General features: G+C 38.1%; 1 protein-coding gene across 34 annotated transcripts in view; it reads right to left on the bottom strand.

Moving 5' to 3' along the window:
• PTPRD (protein tyrosine phosphatase, receptor type D) overlaps positions 1 to 15,333 on the bottom strand; it is a 573,002-nt gene that overhangs the window by 446,502 nt on the left and 111,167 nt on the right. For all 34 annotated transcript variants that reach the window (XM_018051970.1, XM_018051972.1, XM_018051971.1 and 31 more), the window contains exon 2: positions 8,357 to 8,523. In XM_018051970.1, the coding sequence (XP_017907459.1) occupies positions 8,357 to 8,420 (64 nt within the window). In that variant the 5' untranslated portion in view covers positions 8,421 to 8,523. The remainder of the gene's footprint in view (positions 1 to 8,356; positions 8,524 to 15,333) is intronic.

Here is a 15,333-nt window from a genome sequence, read left to right as displayed (position 1 = left end):
CAGAACTTAAGGTCTGAAATTTTTTTGTGGTAAACAAACAACCACAATTTATTTTTCTCTCACTCCTTTATGAAGTGAAGTGAAATGAAAGTCACTCAGTCATGTTCGACTCTACGACCCCATGGACTATACAATCCATGGAATTCTCCAGGCCAGAATACTGGAATGGGTAGCTGTTCCCTTTTCCAGGGGATCTTCCCAACCCAGGGATCGAACCCAGGTCTCCTGCATTGCAGGTGGATTCTTTACCAGCTAAGCCAAAGGGAAGCAATTCAGCAAAAATAACAAACAGAGGAAAAACTAAGAGAGAAAATAAACTACTGGAATGCATTTAATCAGCTCCTTTTACTTCCTGCACTTATAGCCCAAAAGTAACGTACTATGCACTACTTTTTAAATATGAAAACATAAGTACTTAGTGTATTTTAATGTCACATTTAGTAACTGTAGTATAAAAGAACTGTCAGAACACTATGTTGTGACTATACAAAATCCATCACATTGTAAAGTGAATTTAAAAACTTCGTTAGAGAACAAAAACTAAATTGAAATACCTTTTCTAGTAAGGTTTTAAAGTTCATTCACAGTTTTACACTAATTCTGGATTCCAAGGTACTTTTTTTTTTTTACGAATACATTAATATAAAGGTAAGTTTAAATAAAATTGTCTGAACAACCAAAAAGAGAAATTATGAGCAATGATGTATTTAGGAGAAAAAGGACATGCTAAAAATAAAGAATTACATGTCCCTCATTAGCTTTTACTTTCACTCAGAATTATGATAATCTGTTGTTGGTTCAAGTTTTAGAAGAATATATCTCAGTAAAATCAACTAATTTTTTTCTTTCCAGTTTCAAGGCCATCTGGTCTTCCTAACTGCCATCACTCTTCTCTCCTGCTTCCCATCTTTTAACTTTCAACAAGACTCTTCAAAGATCTCAAGGACATTTTTGCTGGCCTGGCTCCAAAGACTTTTCCATCCCTGCTCCCATCACACTGCTGTTTTTTCACATCTTTCTGTTCCTCTTCCAGCTGTCCTTGGAGTAAAACCCAAGATTCTGAACAAGTTCTAAAGCCTCGCATTAGATAGCCCTGCTTACTTGTATATTCTTATTTGATTACTTCCTCCTTCTCACCACCTGGGATCCAGTTACATCCATTCTTTCAAGTCCCCAGAATACAGTAGGTTGTCCCTGTCTTGCCATATAAAAGTTTCTTGAACTTTAACAGCTCCTCAGGTGTAGTTTAGTTAACTTCTATTCATCCATCAAGTGCTAACTCAAAAATCATTCCCTAAGAGCTATGCATTTGATCTTCTTTAATAGAACTACATCTTTTTTAAAAAAATGATGTGAAAACTAGTAAAACCTGTAGTTAATAGTCGTGCTAATATTGACTTTCTGATTTTGATAATGTACTGCAATTATGTAACACATCATTATTGGGGAAATATGTGTGAAGTCTACATGGAAAATACTTTACAATTTTAATTTCTTTCAAGTTTAAAATTATTTCACAATAAGCAAAAAAATAAATCACTGCTTCAGAAACTTGTTATTACTCTTCTGAATAGCTGAGACACTAGCCTCCTTATTTTCTCCCCTCATAATATTTATCACTGAACATATAAAAATTTTGAGATTAATCATCCCTCTATGGGGTAAGGATCCTATTTCTTTACCTCATCCTTTTTTAGCCAGTAGTTACTTCAACACTTGACACAGGAAATATGTCCAATAAATAATCATTAAAGGGAGTATTAAATACATGAATGTACCAATCAGTCAATGCCTTTTGGTGGCAAAACTGTATATATAATAATATATTTTACAGTTTCAGAAGATACTGCTCAAATTATGAAGTTAATGGGATCACCAATGTTCTAAATATTGATCTAAATGTTTAGATCTACATACATATGATTCTAATTTGGAAATGATGCAAATCAATGAGAAAAAAGCACAATAGCAACTAACATTTAGTGAATATTTAATCCTATTCTTCAAAATACTTTATAAGCAGTTCTCTATTTAATCCTTAAGATATCCATATCGAATGCATGCCATTTTTCATCTTCATTTTACAGATATGAAAATGGCCTACAGACTTGTAACTTGCACATGGTCAGAACACTTATACAGCAGAGGCAAGATCTGAACACAGGGCTTCACTTGGGGCTCAGCTTGTAAAGAATCTGCCTGCAAAGCGGGAGACCTGAGTTCAACCCCTGAATTAGGAAGATCCCCTGGAAAAGGGAAAGCCTACCTACTCCAGTATTCTGGCCTAGAGAATTCCATGGACTATATAGTCCATAGGGTCGCAAAGAGTTGGACCTGACTGAGCAACTAAGCACATTCGGCTTCCAAGTCTATATTCTTAAGAAAGACTTCCTGCCTGGAGATAAAGCCTGGGAGTGCTGCTTGAGAGAGTTTTGAAAAGTGAGCTAAGAAATCCAAAGGAAGATTACAAGTTGATGTGGAACCACACTTCTTTAAATCTTTGTATCCCCACCATTATACACAAAGCTTTCCATGGAGTACATGCTCACTCACTAGTGCTCTCTCTCTCTCTAACACATACACATTGCATCACAAATGAATAAATAAATCTAAAGCAAGCTAAGGGAAAGAGAAAAAGCAAAATTATAGGTAAGAGAATCAATTTCCACCCAAGCACCAGTACTTTTAATTCTTTATTTCAAGATGGACACTGGTTGGGAATTCTCTGAATTTACTGAAGCAGGACAACAAAGGCAGAAGAGTGGAGGCTCCCAAACAGATCAAACTTATCAGGTAAATAGTAACTACGTGAGGAAAATTAAAGAAACTAAGAATGTCCTGGGAAAGAAATTAAGGAATCACAAAACAGTATAGTCAAATATCACTGGGCTATGAGCAGTAACAAGAAGCAATTCACAAATATTTCAGATGTTGTTCCATCTGTCAAGCTTAAGGGCCTCATCACAAGTAGAGATCAGAGATAACAAATACGTCCTATCTTGGACTAAAAATAAAGCAAGTCCCTCTATACACAATAAAATGCTTTGAAGTATACACATTTGTTGATTGTGTGACATATTCTTAACCTTACTAGATAGGTACAGCTCTGCTGGGAGCAATTAATTGAGAAAGCTACAGAAAACTCTGCAAAGGATAAGTGAAATAGTTGGAATACTTTTCTTGCTGCAGACAGCTGGATGGTGCTAATTTAGCTAGCTACTTTACTGTGAGGGGAGGAAGGAGGGAGCAGTAAGGGTTTTTGTATTTTGTCACATCTCTGCAAATTCAGAGAAAAGGAAAACAAGGAAGGCATTGATAAGCATGGAAAATGAACTGGCTTTCTTCCTGCTTTCGTCAATGAGGATGTCTATTCTAACTGGCCCAAGGAACCAGTACACTTTATTCAGGTGACATACACCAAAGGGAATCTAACCAGAGAGCTGTGCTAAGCAGCAGTTTACCTTTTGTTTTCCAAATAGCTTTACTGGAATATGATTCACAGACATATAGATCACCCATTCAAAATGTCCTACTTCAATGGTATTTTGTACCTGTATATCCAATTAGTATCAGCACCCCAATCTAATTTTAGAACATTTTCATCATCCCTAGCAATTAATACATTTTAATAGATGGTTAAATGGTTTGTGATCTATATACATAAATACATGCAAGCATATATACATACATCATACATACGTAAACACTCATAATCCAAAATAAAAACTAAAGGACATTTCTGATGAGCTATGAATGCTCTCAGTGAAATAGCCCTGTCTACTGGAAGGAACACATTTTGATGACAGAAAATAGACAGTCTTTCCATTCCTAACTTCATTTTGGTGATCCAACTACTTGAGTTAGGCTTCTTTGCAGAAGTAATTTCTGCAAAATACAAAAGGAATCATTTGCCCTGCCCTTCAAACTCATCATTTTCCTATTTTTTAGTTTTCTTCCTGAAGAATAATTTCTGGCCATATCAAAAGCCACTTACTCTCTTCATTACTATGTTTACTTCCATCTCGAACTTTCCGGACCAGGGGCCCATATATTCCTGTATTTGGTTAGAGTAAATATCTCCAGCTCCTCCTTCTGAGCAGCTCAAGAAAATTCATTACAGGAAGGAACAAAACAGGAAGATGGAAACACTTTCCATTATCCATTAGACCCAAGCTAAATTAATTTTAAACTGGTACTATCTTAAGCTTGAAAAAGCAGATATGCTTCAAATTTTTCCCTCTTGATCTTCAGATTAACTCCTGGAACAGTTTATAAGAGTTGCCTATGTATAGGATTTTTTTTTTTTTTAACAGAGAGGCAAGCTGGGGACTTTAACACACTGCAAGAAAATCTGGTTTATCTGGCTTATCAATCATCCAAATTTTGATAATCTGTAGATCAAATTTAAATAATTTTAGCACAGTACCTAAACACAAGTGCTCAATGAAAAATGTTAGCTGAATGTTTTTGAATAGTAATAGATAACACTTATTAAATATCTACTGTGTGTTATCTGCTGATGTGTGTTTTACATTAATTCATTTCATCCTCAATAAACCTGAGAAGGCACTATTCTATGCCATCACCATCATCACTCACCATCCACATTTTTAAGATAGGAAATTGAGGCAAAGAGTACGAGGCATCATGCTCCAGGTTACAGAAGGACAGCCAGAATTTAAAACCAGACTCTGGTTTCAGAGCTTACTTTACTGAGTAGCACAGAAAACAAGCAAGGAAAAAATGGTCATCTTACAATACCGCTGTCAATCTATTCTCTAATGTCAAAGAAATAATCTAGTTACACTGGACAGAGAGATACACTACCAGAGGGGGGATAAAAGAAACCTAGTTGCTTTCATATAGGACAGAAGTACTGCAAGTTGTTGGGGACTACAGGGAGGTTCATTAACAGCAAGAAGGAAAATGAGGGTGTGTTCACCATCTGAGACAGCAAAGTGGCAAAAAGCAGTGGGAAAAAGATGACCTAAACCGTTTTAGGAATTCATCTGTCGACAGTTGTGTTTATAATAAAGATCCAGTAACACTCACGTCCAATGACAGTGGCCAAAAAGCATAAACTCAGGTCTAGACTGTAAATGATTTCATTGTAGTGAAATCAGTTTTATAGAAGAAGATTTAACAGCAGATTCTTGGTCTGCATTTAGTTTAAAAAACAAAAAAAATGACTGGTAAATAGCAAACTAATACTAAATAAAATTATCAGAAACTATTATGAAAACTGAACCAACAGAAAGATATTTACCCCAGGATTATATTAATATAATATATTCTAAATTCATCTAGAATTTGCACGCATATTAACACCAAACTGATCTCAGTCAAACCACGACAGAAAACTGGTCAGCCTGGCAGGCAGAAGGGCTACTCTTAATACTGAGAGAGACTTGACTCTTCCCTGAGACCACAGCTCTACCATGTGTATGTGCGTTCAAGAAGCAATAAGAGACAACATTTCAAGTGTTACACACCTAGGACAAAAAGAAATAGGATCCACGCACACGTGTAGTCTTTAAAAATAATAGTGGAGATTGACCAGGCACTTTACATAGGCACTGCAAAAACTATAAATTTTTGCTGAAGGGATATTATCACAATTCTTCAACCTGGGTTTGAACCAAGGCTCACGAGAGCTCTTCTAAATGCAACATCACACCAGCACTTTGCTCTGGTGTTCCACACAACAGATCATAAGCCTAACGTCATGGCTCTTTGGAATTAATCATTTCTAAAGGGAGGGAGTTGAACACATAGAGTTAAGAGAGTTCACCAGAGTGGCTGCTTTCCACTCCCAACCTAACATATCATCCCTTCTTCAAAAGAGAATAATATTTAAAAAGAAATTATTCCATAGTAACTGAATGGCTTTGACAAGCTACTATTAAATTTTGAAATATAACTTCCAATGCCTTGTACAAATATAAAATACAGTTAGGAAAGAGGGAAAAAATATAGCTAGATATTCTAAAGAAATCATAGAGAAACAAATCATGGCCCAGGTAATACAAGCCTGAGAAATACCATCTTTATACGACGGTGAAGAATCAATTTTTTCTTCATTGTAACTTCTATCTTTATTTTTTTCGGTGTTTTAAGTGATGCTAATGGCACAATTTAATGGCTTACAGTCTAAATCCTATTTTATCCATTGTTCTTTAAACATTCTTAGTGGCTAAAATTGTATCTCAGGCTCTATATGTGTTTACATGCACCATGAATATCCTCCAATAGATTACTAGGGGATGTTCTTTCTTCTTTTACAATGTACCTAAAAAAAAAAAGAAAAGAAAAACCATGGCTGATTCTTCATTTCCCCAGGAATACTCAGGTTACATATGCTGTTCAACAATGGCAAAAGAATGTATTAAAGGGAAAATATCCTAAAGTAAGGTTGAGGAGACACAAAAACTAAACAAAATTAATCTGGCAAAGAAGAAGCCTGCCCCTCCTTGTAGTGCAAAGGGAAGAGTGAGAGAGTAAGGATTATTTTCCAGATTACATCTTGAGGTTGAAAATTGGTATCACATATATATATAACATGGTAAATATCTTAATGTAACTAATAATCACTTACTCAGGCCTTTGTAATTTCTTGCTTAAGATTCTACTGGATAAGAAATGTGAGGAAAGAGTGGAAGAGAAAGAGAAGAGGGAGAACAAGAGGAGGAATAGTAGACTGTCTTTAAAAGATAATTTTAAATTTTAAAAGTACTTGTTCTTCAATGCTTGGTATCTGTCTGCCACTTTTCACCAGAGAATTAAGCAAAAGCAAAGCTTTTCAGTAGAAGAATATGCTTACTTGTCTAGAACGATAACTTCGCGGATATATGACAATTAGGTGTAGTAACTTTAAGAAAATCTCTAAGATATGATATTAAAGTGAATTCCCGCGGTCTTAATATGCTTTTTCCAAAAATTAAAAACTGTAGAACAACTTATTTTTTTTCACTCTAGCCACAACAGAGAAATAAATCCATATGCCTTATTTCTTTAATACACTAAATTTAGATTTCAATATTAAAATAGGTTTTGACATAAACGGCTTTAAAATAACACAAGCGTCTTTCATTTGGGTCTTTTCCCAGTTAATTATTTGCTGGCATTGTAGTAGAAATTCCTTGGCTTCACCTTAAACCAGCACTCCCAAGTGCTAATTAGGAGACTATGTACATTATTAACCAGAGAATGCTGTGCTTAAAACATGTATGTTCCATATGTATCCTATCATTAACAATATTCCTTTCACTCCTGGAAAGCTCTCTTTAAAAACTAGAGCCCTTATTTAAACAAAGAAATTGGCTGCTATTGAGGAAAGTCTTGTTGAAATGCAATTAATAGGTAAGGGCCAAGAGGACGCAGGATCACTGTCTTTGAAACATCTTTAACATGAATCAAGTTTAATCTGAAATAGTCGGTGTAAGTAAAAGTTAACGACTACAGATGTTACACACTTTGATAGTACCAAGGGGACTCCAAAGAGAATGGTCAACTCTCATAAGAGCTAAACCACTTGCAAGAACCAGACATGTCGGTGAATGCAAGCCAGACGTGCCTTTTTCCAGTACTGTCTCTTCCCCAAAAGCCAAAGGACAGACGGAGAAAGAAACATTAAGTAAACAAGGTAGGTCTAATGACTTCTGAATTACAAAGGAGATATGACAGTCTCATTAACTGGCAAGTTAACTGACCACAATCTTGGCTTCACAAACTGAGTCCCATAATCCAAACTTTGGGGTCTGTATGCCACAAAATTCTCCTCACACTTCCACACTCTTCACCCAGCCACAGAGTTGTCAGTTCTGCTTGATTTGTTTGAATACTGTACTCCACGACAGCTGTCGGAAACGGTACATTAGAACAGCTGCTATGACAGCTACAAGGGCTTGGAAGTTTAATTGGGCTCAATGTGACATTGTGCATTTTTCTAAACATAGACATAGCCACAAAACTAAAGAAATTTCTAATGGGTCTGAGCAATGTTTACTTATTGGCACCAACAACTGGTTAATCCCAGTTTGTGTTCTATCATTGGTCTCATAGTATCTTTTGCCACTGGGCTGGTAAGAGTATTAAAAAAAAAAAAAAAAAAAAAAAAGCCAAAACAGTAGGAGCAGTTAGATGCACAAGAAAAAGGGCATTAAGCAAGAGAGGAAATGGTAAGGAAGTCACATCAATAATCTCTCTGAAAGGCTGGCTGGTAGCCAAGGAGGATCCCACAGTGTCTCAGGATTTACTTCCAAAGGAAACATATTCAGCAGCCCTGAGCATGGTGCCAACTGCAAACAAAACCACTCATTATGGTCCCAGCCCCCCAGGGAAGGGGAGGATGGCTTACTCTCAGCATCCGCGTGGAGGAAGAAGGCAAGGAGCAGCAGCAATGGCCTGGCTATGTGCACCATCCTGCAGCTTGGCACCAGCACACACTGGCAGCTTGGAATCACTGCCTCAGAAGCCGCAGCAAGTCAGCCTGATCTGAAATTTCAGCTGGAACACTTTCAGAGCCTGTGAGGGGGGCGGTAGAAGAAAGGGGAGAAAGACAAAGACACTTAGACTCCTCACTCTTTTCACCTTGTTCCATCCCACCACCATGAGAGACGCAAACCACTGTATATAGCCCATAAACTGTAACCGTGATGCCTTTGTATTAGGAAACAAACAACCTGGTTTGTGAAATGAGGCAGCCCAAGCTTATCTTATTCCCATGTTCAGGTCATCTTGAAGCCAACCATTTTGAATTTTACTCTCTGCTCAGGCCACCTTTTGGGCAATGCTTTATGAGAACAAACTGTCACATCTTAGGAAATATTACATGAATACATCGGTGGAAGAAAGCACATCAATGTTATGTGTAAGATTTAAGAGACGCTCCACCGTGCAGGATAAAAGTCTATTATTGGCAGAATAATGGAAGTTGCTTTTTTGGCACCAGGTGAAATGACAGTGTTAATTCAACTTCTCCAGCTAAACAGTAGAGGTTAGAATGTTTTACACCAGCACATTTGGCTTCTTCCCTAAAGACACATCACATTTAGGTCTAGTTTGGCTTCAATAAGTCAAAACAATAGCTAGCATAAGCCACTTTGATTTAGCAGGATATTTATATGCCTCCTGGGCAAGGGCTTAGTTTTCTCAATCTTCTATGTAAAATCAATAAGCCACAGACTACTTTTACAGAGCCTACTGCGTGCAAAACAGCAGAACTGCTACTCATTTGTGCATCTCAAGATACACAAATGAGTCAGATTCCACCCTCTGTGATTTTCCAGTTTAGGAGGGAAAATAAGCCAGGTACGTTGGATGATGAGTACAGGTTAATAAGTGATTAGTGCCAGGGAGGAAGGCCAAATAATGCCATGGAATACAGCGAGCAGGAATGACATCATGGAAAAAAGCAGTGTCTCCAACTAGACCCTGGATTACTGGCAGGATTTTACCAAAAGAAAGGCAAGGCATTCCAGGAATTCTAAGCAAAAAGCAGGGCAGTGAAAAAGGAACCCTGGCAAAGGTGAGTCACCTGACTGGCCTGGATCAGGACTTCCCAAATATCTATATGCATCAGAACCACCTGGCATGCTTACACCAAAGCACCCTCCCAACAGAGTCTGTGATGTAGTAGGTCTGTGGTGGGGGTCCAGAAACCTGCATTTCTAACGAGTTTTTGAAAGATGCTGAAGCAGCTGATCCCAGGTCCACACTGACACTACAGGATAGGTGTGATGGATCCGTTAGGAAACCAAAAGAGGATGAGGCAAAACACAATGGCTCAGGCTTAAAAAACAGCAGATCATGGAGAGCCATGGATACCAACCTAAGTCTACCAGCCTTTCTGCAGCAAACCACAAAGGGGATTATTTAAGGCTTTGGAGAAGAACAATATGGAATGAAGCTTTGAAAAGATTAAGTGACAGCTGAATGTGGGATGATTTACAGAACACTATTATCAAGAGTCACAAGCAAGAAGTAACACAGACCATAAGAGTGATGGTGGTCCTGGTGGGAACAGAAAAAGCGGAAGTGATGACTGACTGGCTCCAAGCAACAATTGGAAGTATGGCTCTTTAGGTAACAAATACTAGTTCCTACAGAACCTTCAGTAAATTGAACACAACATTTTATACACAGTAGGCTCTTAATAAAGAAAGAAGGCATTTTTAACATTATTGCCTTCTCCTTTCACTGTGAGAGTAACTTAAGAAAGACAATCAGAATATGTTTGCCCATGAAATGGTTATCTCTAAGTTTTGCATGTTGGAATATGTGGAGACACATACAAAACTTGTGACAAGATACTAGATAGCCAGAAATATCCTAGAAACTTAAAATAACTTGTACTTTAAAAAAGAATTGCAATACAGATACCATAGTGCGTCTTTTACGAAACTGAGCACGAGAATAAAATTTTTTCTAAAAAGATACTTTTTCAGTGCTATACATGAATGGCGTGAATGCAAGAAATACAAAACCAAAAGGAAAGGAGTGAATCATTCTAAGTACCATTCCACCAGATAGCCTTTTTCTTTTTCTTTTCAACAGATTTGTGGGTGGCATGAAGAATCAAATTGTACATTGAAATGCACATACTTGAAACCAAAAGCTAGCCAGCTGCTCCAAATCAGCTATTGTTATCAATCTCATTTGGAAAACAACTTATCAAGCAGTTCACAGCTATCAAATGTTAAAATTCTCCAAACTTCATAGCAAAAGCGCTAAAGGAATCAGCTCTTCCCCTGCCCCCCTTTCACCACTCCCATCCTCACGCCAGCATTTCAAATGACAGCAAGTCCAGGAGACATCAGTCCTGTCAGACTCAATTTGTCTGTGCGAGCGTATCAGAGCCAACTGCTACATAATGCCTTCGTGCAGTCTCAGAGATGGAGATGTATGGAAGGCTCTCTCAGGAAAGAGGTGATCTGGTTTTCCCCCTGCTTAACTAAAGGGACATAAGAAGACTAACTTCTTCCCAATGAAACTACAAATGTTATCTCTGGACTTGACCCAGCGACAGGATCTAGAAATAGACACAGATATGAACATACCTATTTTCACTTAAATAGGCTATGCCCTTGGCCGAGATATGACAAGAGGAGATCAGAGGTGTGAAGATAAAACCAGTTCTAGAGGTTCATTTTGGCCAATCTCTCTTCTGTAGCTTGTTTATAACAGAAACTTTGCTGAAAGGAAAATGCTGGCTTGTGTATCAGTAAGATGGAATTTGAATTTTGGTACAAAAATGGGCAAAAGATCTTTCCTATTTTAGAATTTTTTTATGTGGGCCCTTCTTAAAGTCTTGACTGAATTTGTTACAACATCACTTGTTTTAAGGTTTGTTTGTTTTTTTTTTTTTTTTTTTGGCACGAAGGCTAAAATGTGGGATCTTAGCTCCCCAACCAGGGATCAAACCCCCACCAGAAGGCAAAGCCTTAACCACTGGACCTCCAGGGAAGTACCTGGACAAGAGATTTTTAAGGAAACATTTTCAGTGTAAATAATGCAGATAAATCAATGTTACAAGTACTTTCAATTAGCCTAAAGAAAGTGTAGCCAAGAATTCTGCAATAAAAACAGCAAAAAAAGGGGGTTGGAGATACTAAAAGTACCATGGTCTAGTTTACGTCACAAATTATTCTGAGTCTGTCCAACAGCCCTCAGCAGAGGCTAACTCTGTGATTTTTAACTACCCTGCCCTTTGTGTCTTTTATAAACTGGGACAGGCAGATAAAACTGAACCATCTAGATGAGCTGAACATAAAATTAAAAATATTTAAAACTCCCTGGTTTCTTACTGCTCACAGCACAAAGATGTTAGCAATAATTTTGCTGATTTCCATTTTCTTTTCTATTATGTACGTGTGTGGTTAGAGAAACTAACAGCTCAGAGGGCCAGTGTGTGCAATCTAATTTGAAATGGAACAATATATTTGCCCTGAGTCTTGAATTACTGCTTCAAGTGGTCTCATTAGCTGACACCTATCTAACCCTTTAACTTCGAGTTAACATTAGAACCCTTTTCTGCAATAAATATATTCATATTCAAATTGATAAAATGCTTAAGGATTTTTCAGCTTTCTGTATTGTGGGTATTTCTATAGATTATGTTAACAAAAGAGAAAAAAGCTTTTAAAAAATCTTTAAAAGATCCTAGAGAAATGGTGATTATAGGTTTTTTGAAGGAAATGTGCAAAATAAACATGGAACATCTCGCCATACCAGCAAGCAAAGAGGCTTTTGGGCGTTACCAGGGTTTTTCTTTGTTTTTAACTTTTTATATTAGACTGGAGTATAGCCAATTAACAAAATGCTGTGACAATTTCAAGTGAACAGCAAGGGACTCAGCCATACATACACATGTATCCATTCTCTCCCAAACTCCCCTCACGGCCTGGCTGCCACATTAACACTGAGCAGAGTTCCCTGGGCTACAGAGTCAGATCTTGAGGAAGCCACGGTGATGAGGCTTCTAACAGTCAAATGCAGGAAAATCTGAGTGGCAAAGAGTAACAATTGCAATAAATTGGAACACATCACATCAAACTACATGAGCTTGTAATCCTAAAAATTATTTTCAAAAATTATACTGGTCAATCTACGAGTAAGTTAAAGAAGGAAACCATTATTCTGAAAAGAGGGAGACAAAGGTAAATAATCAGGTTTTTTTAACCTCGATAAGAACTTAATGTTGCCTTCACTAGAAACTAGATACTGTTTTTTCCTACACATTTTGCTTTTTTTTGTCTTAAAATAACCCTAAAGTTTCAATTCTAGACATCTTAAAAGGAATAATATGGTAATGGGATTTAACCTGAGTATATGCCCATTAAAGTAGGGAGATGGTGGGGTAAAAAGGAAACCCCTAAATGCTGTGACTTCTTTTATTCAACTTCTCAAACAGATCAGTTAGTGAGTTCAGTCACTCAGTCATATCCGACTCTTTGTGACACCATGAACTGCAGCATGCCAGGCCTTCCTGTCCATCACGAACTCCCGGAATTCACTCAAACTCACAACCATCGAGTCGGTGATGCCACCCAACCACCTCAACCTCTGTTGTCCCCTTCTCCTCCTGCCCCCAATCCCTCCCAGCATCTGAGGCTTTTCCAGTGAGTCAGCTCTTTGCATGAGGTGGCCAAAGTACTGGAGTTTCAGCTTACCATCAGTCCTTCCAAAGAAATCCCAGGACTGATCTCCTTTAGAATGGACTGGTTGGATCTCCTTGCAATCCAAGGGACTCTTAAGAGTCTTCTCCAACACCACAGTTCAAAAGCATCAGTTCTTCGGCGCTCAGCCTTCTTCATGGTCCAACTCTCACATTCATACATGACCACTGGAAAAACCATAGCCTTGACTAGACAGACCTTTGTTGGCAAACTAATGTCTCTGCTTTTGAATATACTGTGTAGGTTGATCATAACTTTTTTTCCAAGGAGTAAGCATCTTTTTATTTCACAGCTGCAATCACCATCTGCAGTGATTTTGGAGCCCAGAAAAATAAAGTCTGACACTGTTTCCCCATCTATTTCCTATGAAGTGATGTGACCGGATGCCATGATCTTCATTTTCTTAATGTTGAGCTTTAAGCCAACTTTTTCACTCTCCTCTTTCACTTTCATCAAGAGGCTTTTTAATTCCTCTTCACTTTCTGCCATAAGGGTGGTGTCATCCACATATCTGAGATTATTGATATTTCTCCCGGCAATCTTGATTCCAGCTTGTGCTTCTTCCAGTCCAGCGTTTCTCATGATGTACTCTGCATAGAAGTTAAATAAGCAGGGTGACAATATACAGCCTTGATGCACTCCTTTTCCTATTTGGAACCAGTCTGTTGTTCCATGTCCAGCTCTAACTGTTGCTTCCTGACCAGCATATAGGTTTCTCAAGAGGCAGGTAAGGTGCTCTGGTATTCCTATCTCTTTCAAAATTTTCCAGTTTATTCTGATCCACACAGTCAAAGGCTTTGGCATAGTCAATAAAGCAGAAATAGATGTTTTCTCAAACTCTCTTGCTTTTTCCATGATCCAGCAGATGTTGGCAATTTGATCTCTGGTTCCTCTGCCTTAGCTCCTCTGGTTCCTCTTCCAAGCTCCTAAAACCAGCTTGGTCATGTGGAAGTTCATGGTTCACGTATTGCTGAAGCCTGGCTTGGAGAATTTTGAGCATTACTTTACTAGCATGTGAGATGAGTGCAATTGTGTGGTAGTTTGAGCATTCTTTGGCACTGCCTTTCTTTGGGATTGGAATGAAAACTGACCTTTTCCACTCCTGTGGCCACTGGTGAGTTTTCCAAATTTGCTGGCATATTGAGTGCAGCACTTTCACAGCATCATCTTTCAGGATTTGAAACAGCTCAACTGGAACTCCATCACCTCCACTAGCTTTGTTCGTAGTGATGCTTTCTAAGGCCCACTTGACTTCACATTCCACGATGTCTGGCTCTAGGTGAGTGATCACACCATAGTGATTATCTCGGTCTTGAAGATCTTTTTTGTACAGTTCTGTGTATTCTTGCCACCTCTTCTTAAATCTTCTGCTTCTGTTAGGTCCATACCATTTCTGTCCTTTATCAAGCCCATCTTTGCATGAAATGTTCCCTTGGTATCTCTCATTTTCTTGAAGAGATCTCTAGTCTTTCCCATTCTGTTGTTTTCCTCTGTTTCTTTGCACTGATAGCTGAAAAAGGCTTTCTTATCTCTTCTTGCTATTCTTTGGAACTCTGCATTCAGATGCTTATATCTTTCCTTTTCTCCTTTGCTTTTCGCTTCTCTTTTCACAGCTGTTTGTAAGGCCTCCCCAGCCAGCCATTTTGCTTTTTTGCATTTCTTTTCCATGGGGATGGTCTGATCCTTGTCTCCTGTACAATGTCAGGAACCTCCATCCACAGTTCATCAGGAACTCTATCTATCAGATCTAGTCCCTTAAATCTATTTCTCACTTCCACTGTATAATCATAAGGGATTTGATTTACATCATACCTGAATGCTCTAGTGGTCTTCCATACTTTCTTCAATTTAAGTCTGAATTTGGCAATAAGGAGTTCATGATCTAAGCCACAATCAGCCCCCAGTCTTGTTTTTGCTGACTGTATAGAGCTTCTCCATCTTTGGCTGCAAAGAATATAATCAATCTGATTTCGGTGTTGACCATCTAGTGATGTCCATGTGTAGAGTCTTCTCTTGTGTTGTTGGAAAGAGTGTTTGCTATGACCAGTGCGTTCTCTTGGCGAAACTCTTTGCCCTGCCTCATTCCACATTCCAAGGCCAAATTTGCCTGTTACTCCAGGTGTTTCTTTACTTCCTAGTTTTGCATTCCAGTCTCCCG

The sequence above is a fragment of the Capra hircus genome, chromosome 8 (assembly GCF_001704415.2).
Source record: "Capra hircus breed San Clemente chromosome 8, ASM170441v1, whole genome shotgun sequence".
Lineage (NCBI taxonomy): Eukaryota > Metazoa > Chordata > Mammalia > Artiodactyla > Bovidae > Capra > Capra hircus.
The sequence above is the reverse complement of the archived record's forward strand: the minus strand, read 5'-3'. Positions and strand labels throughout refer to the sequence as shown.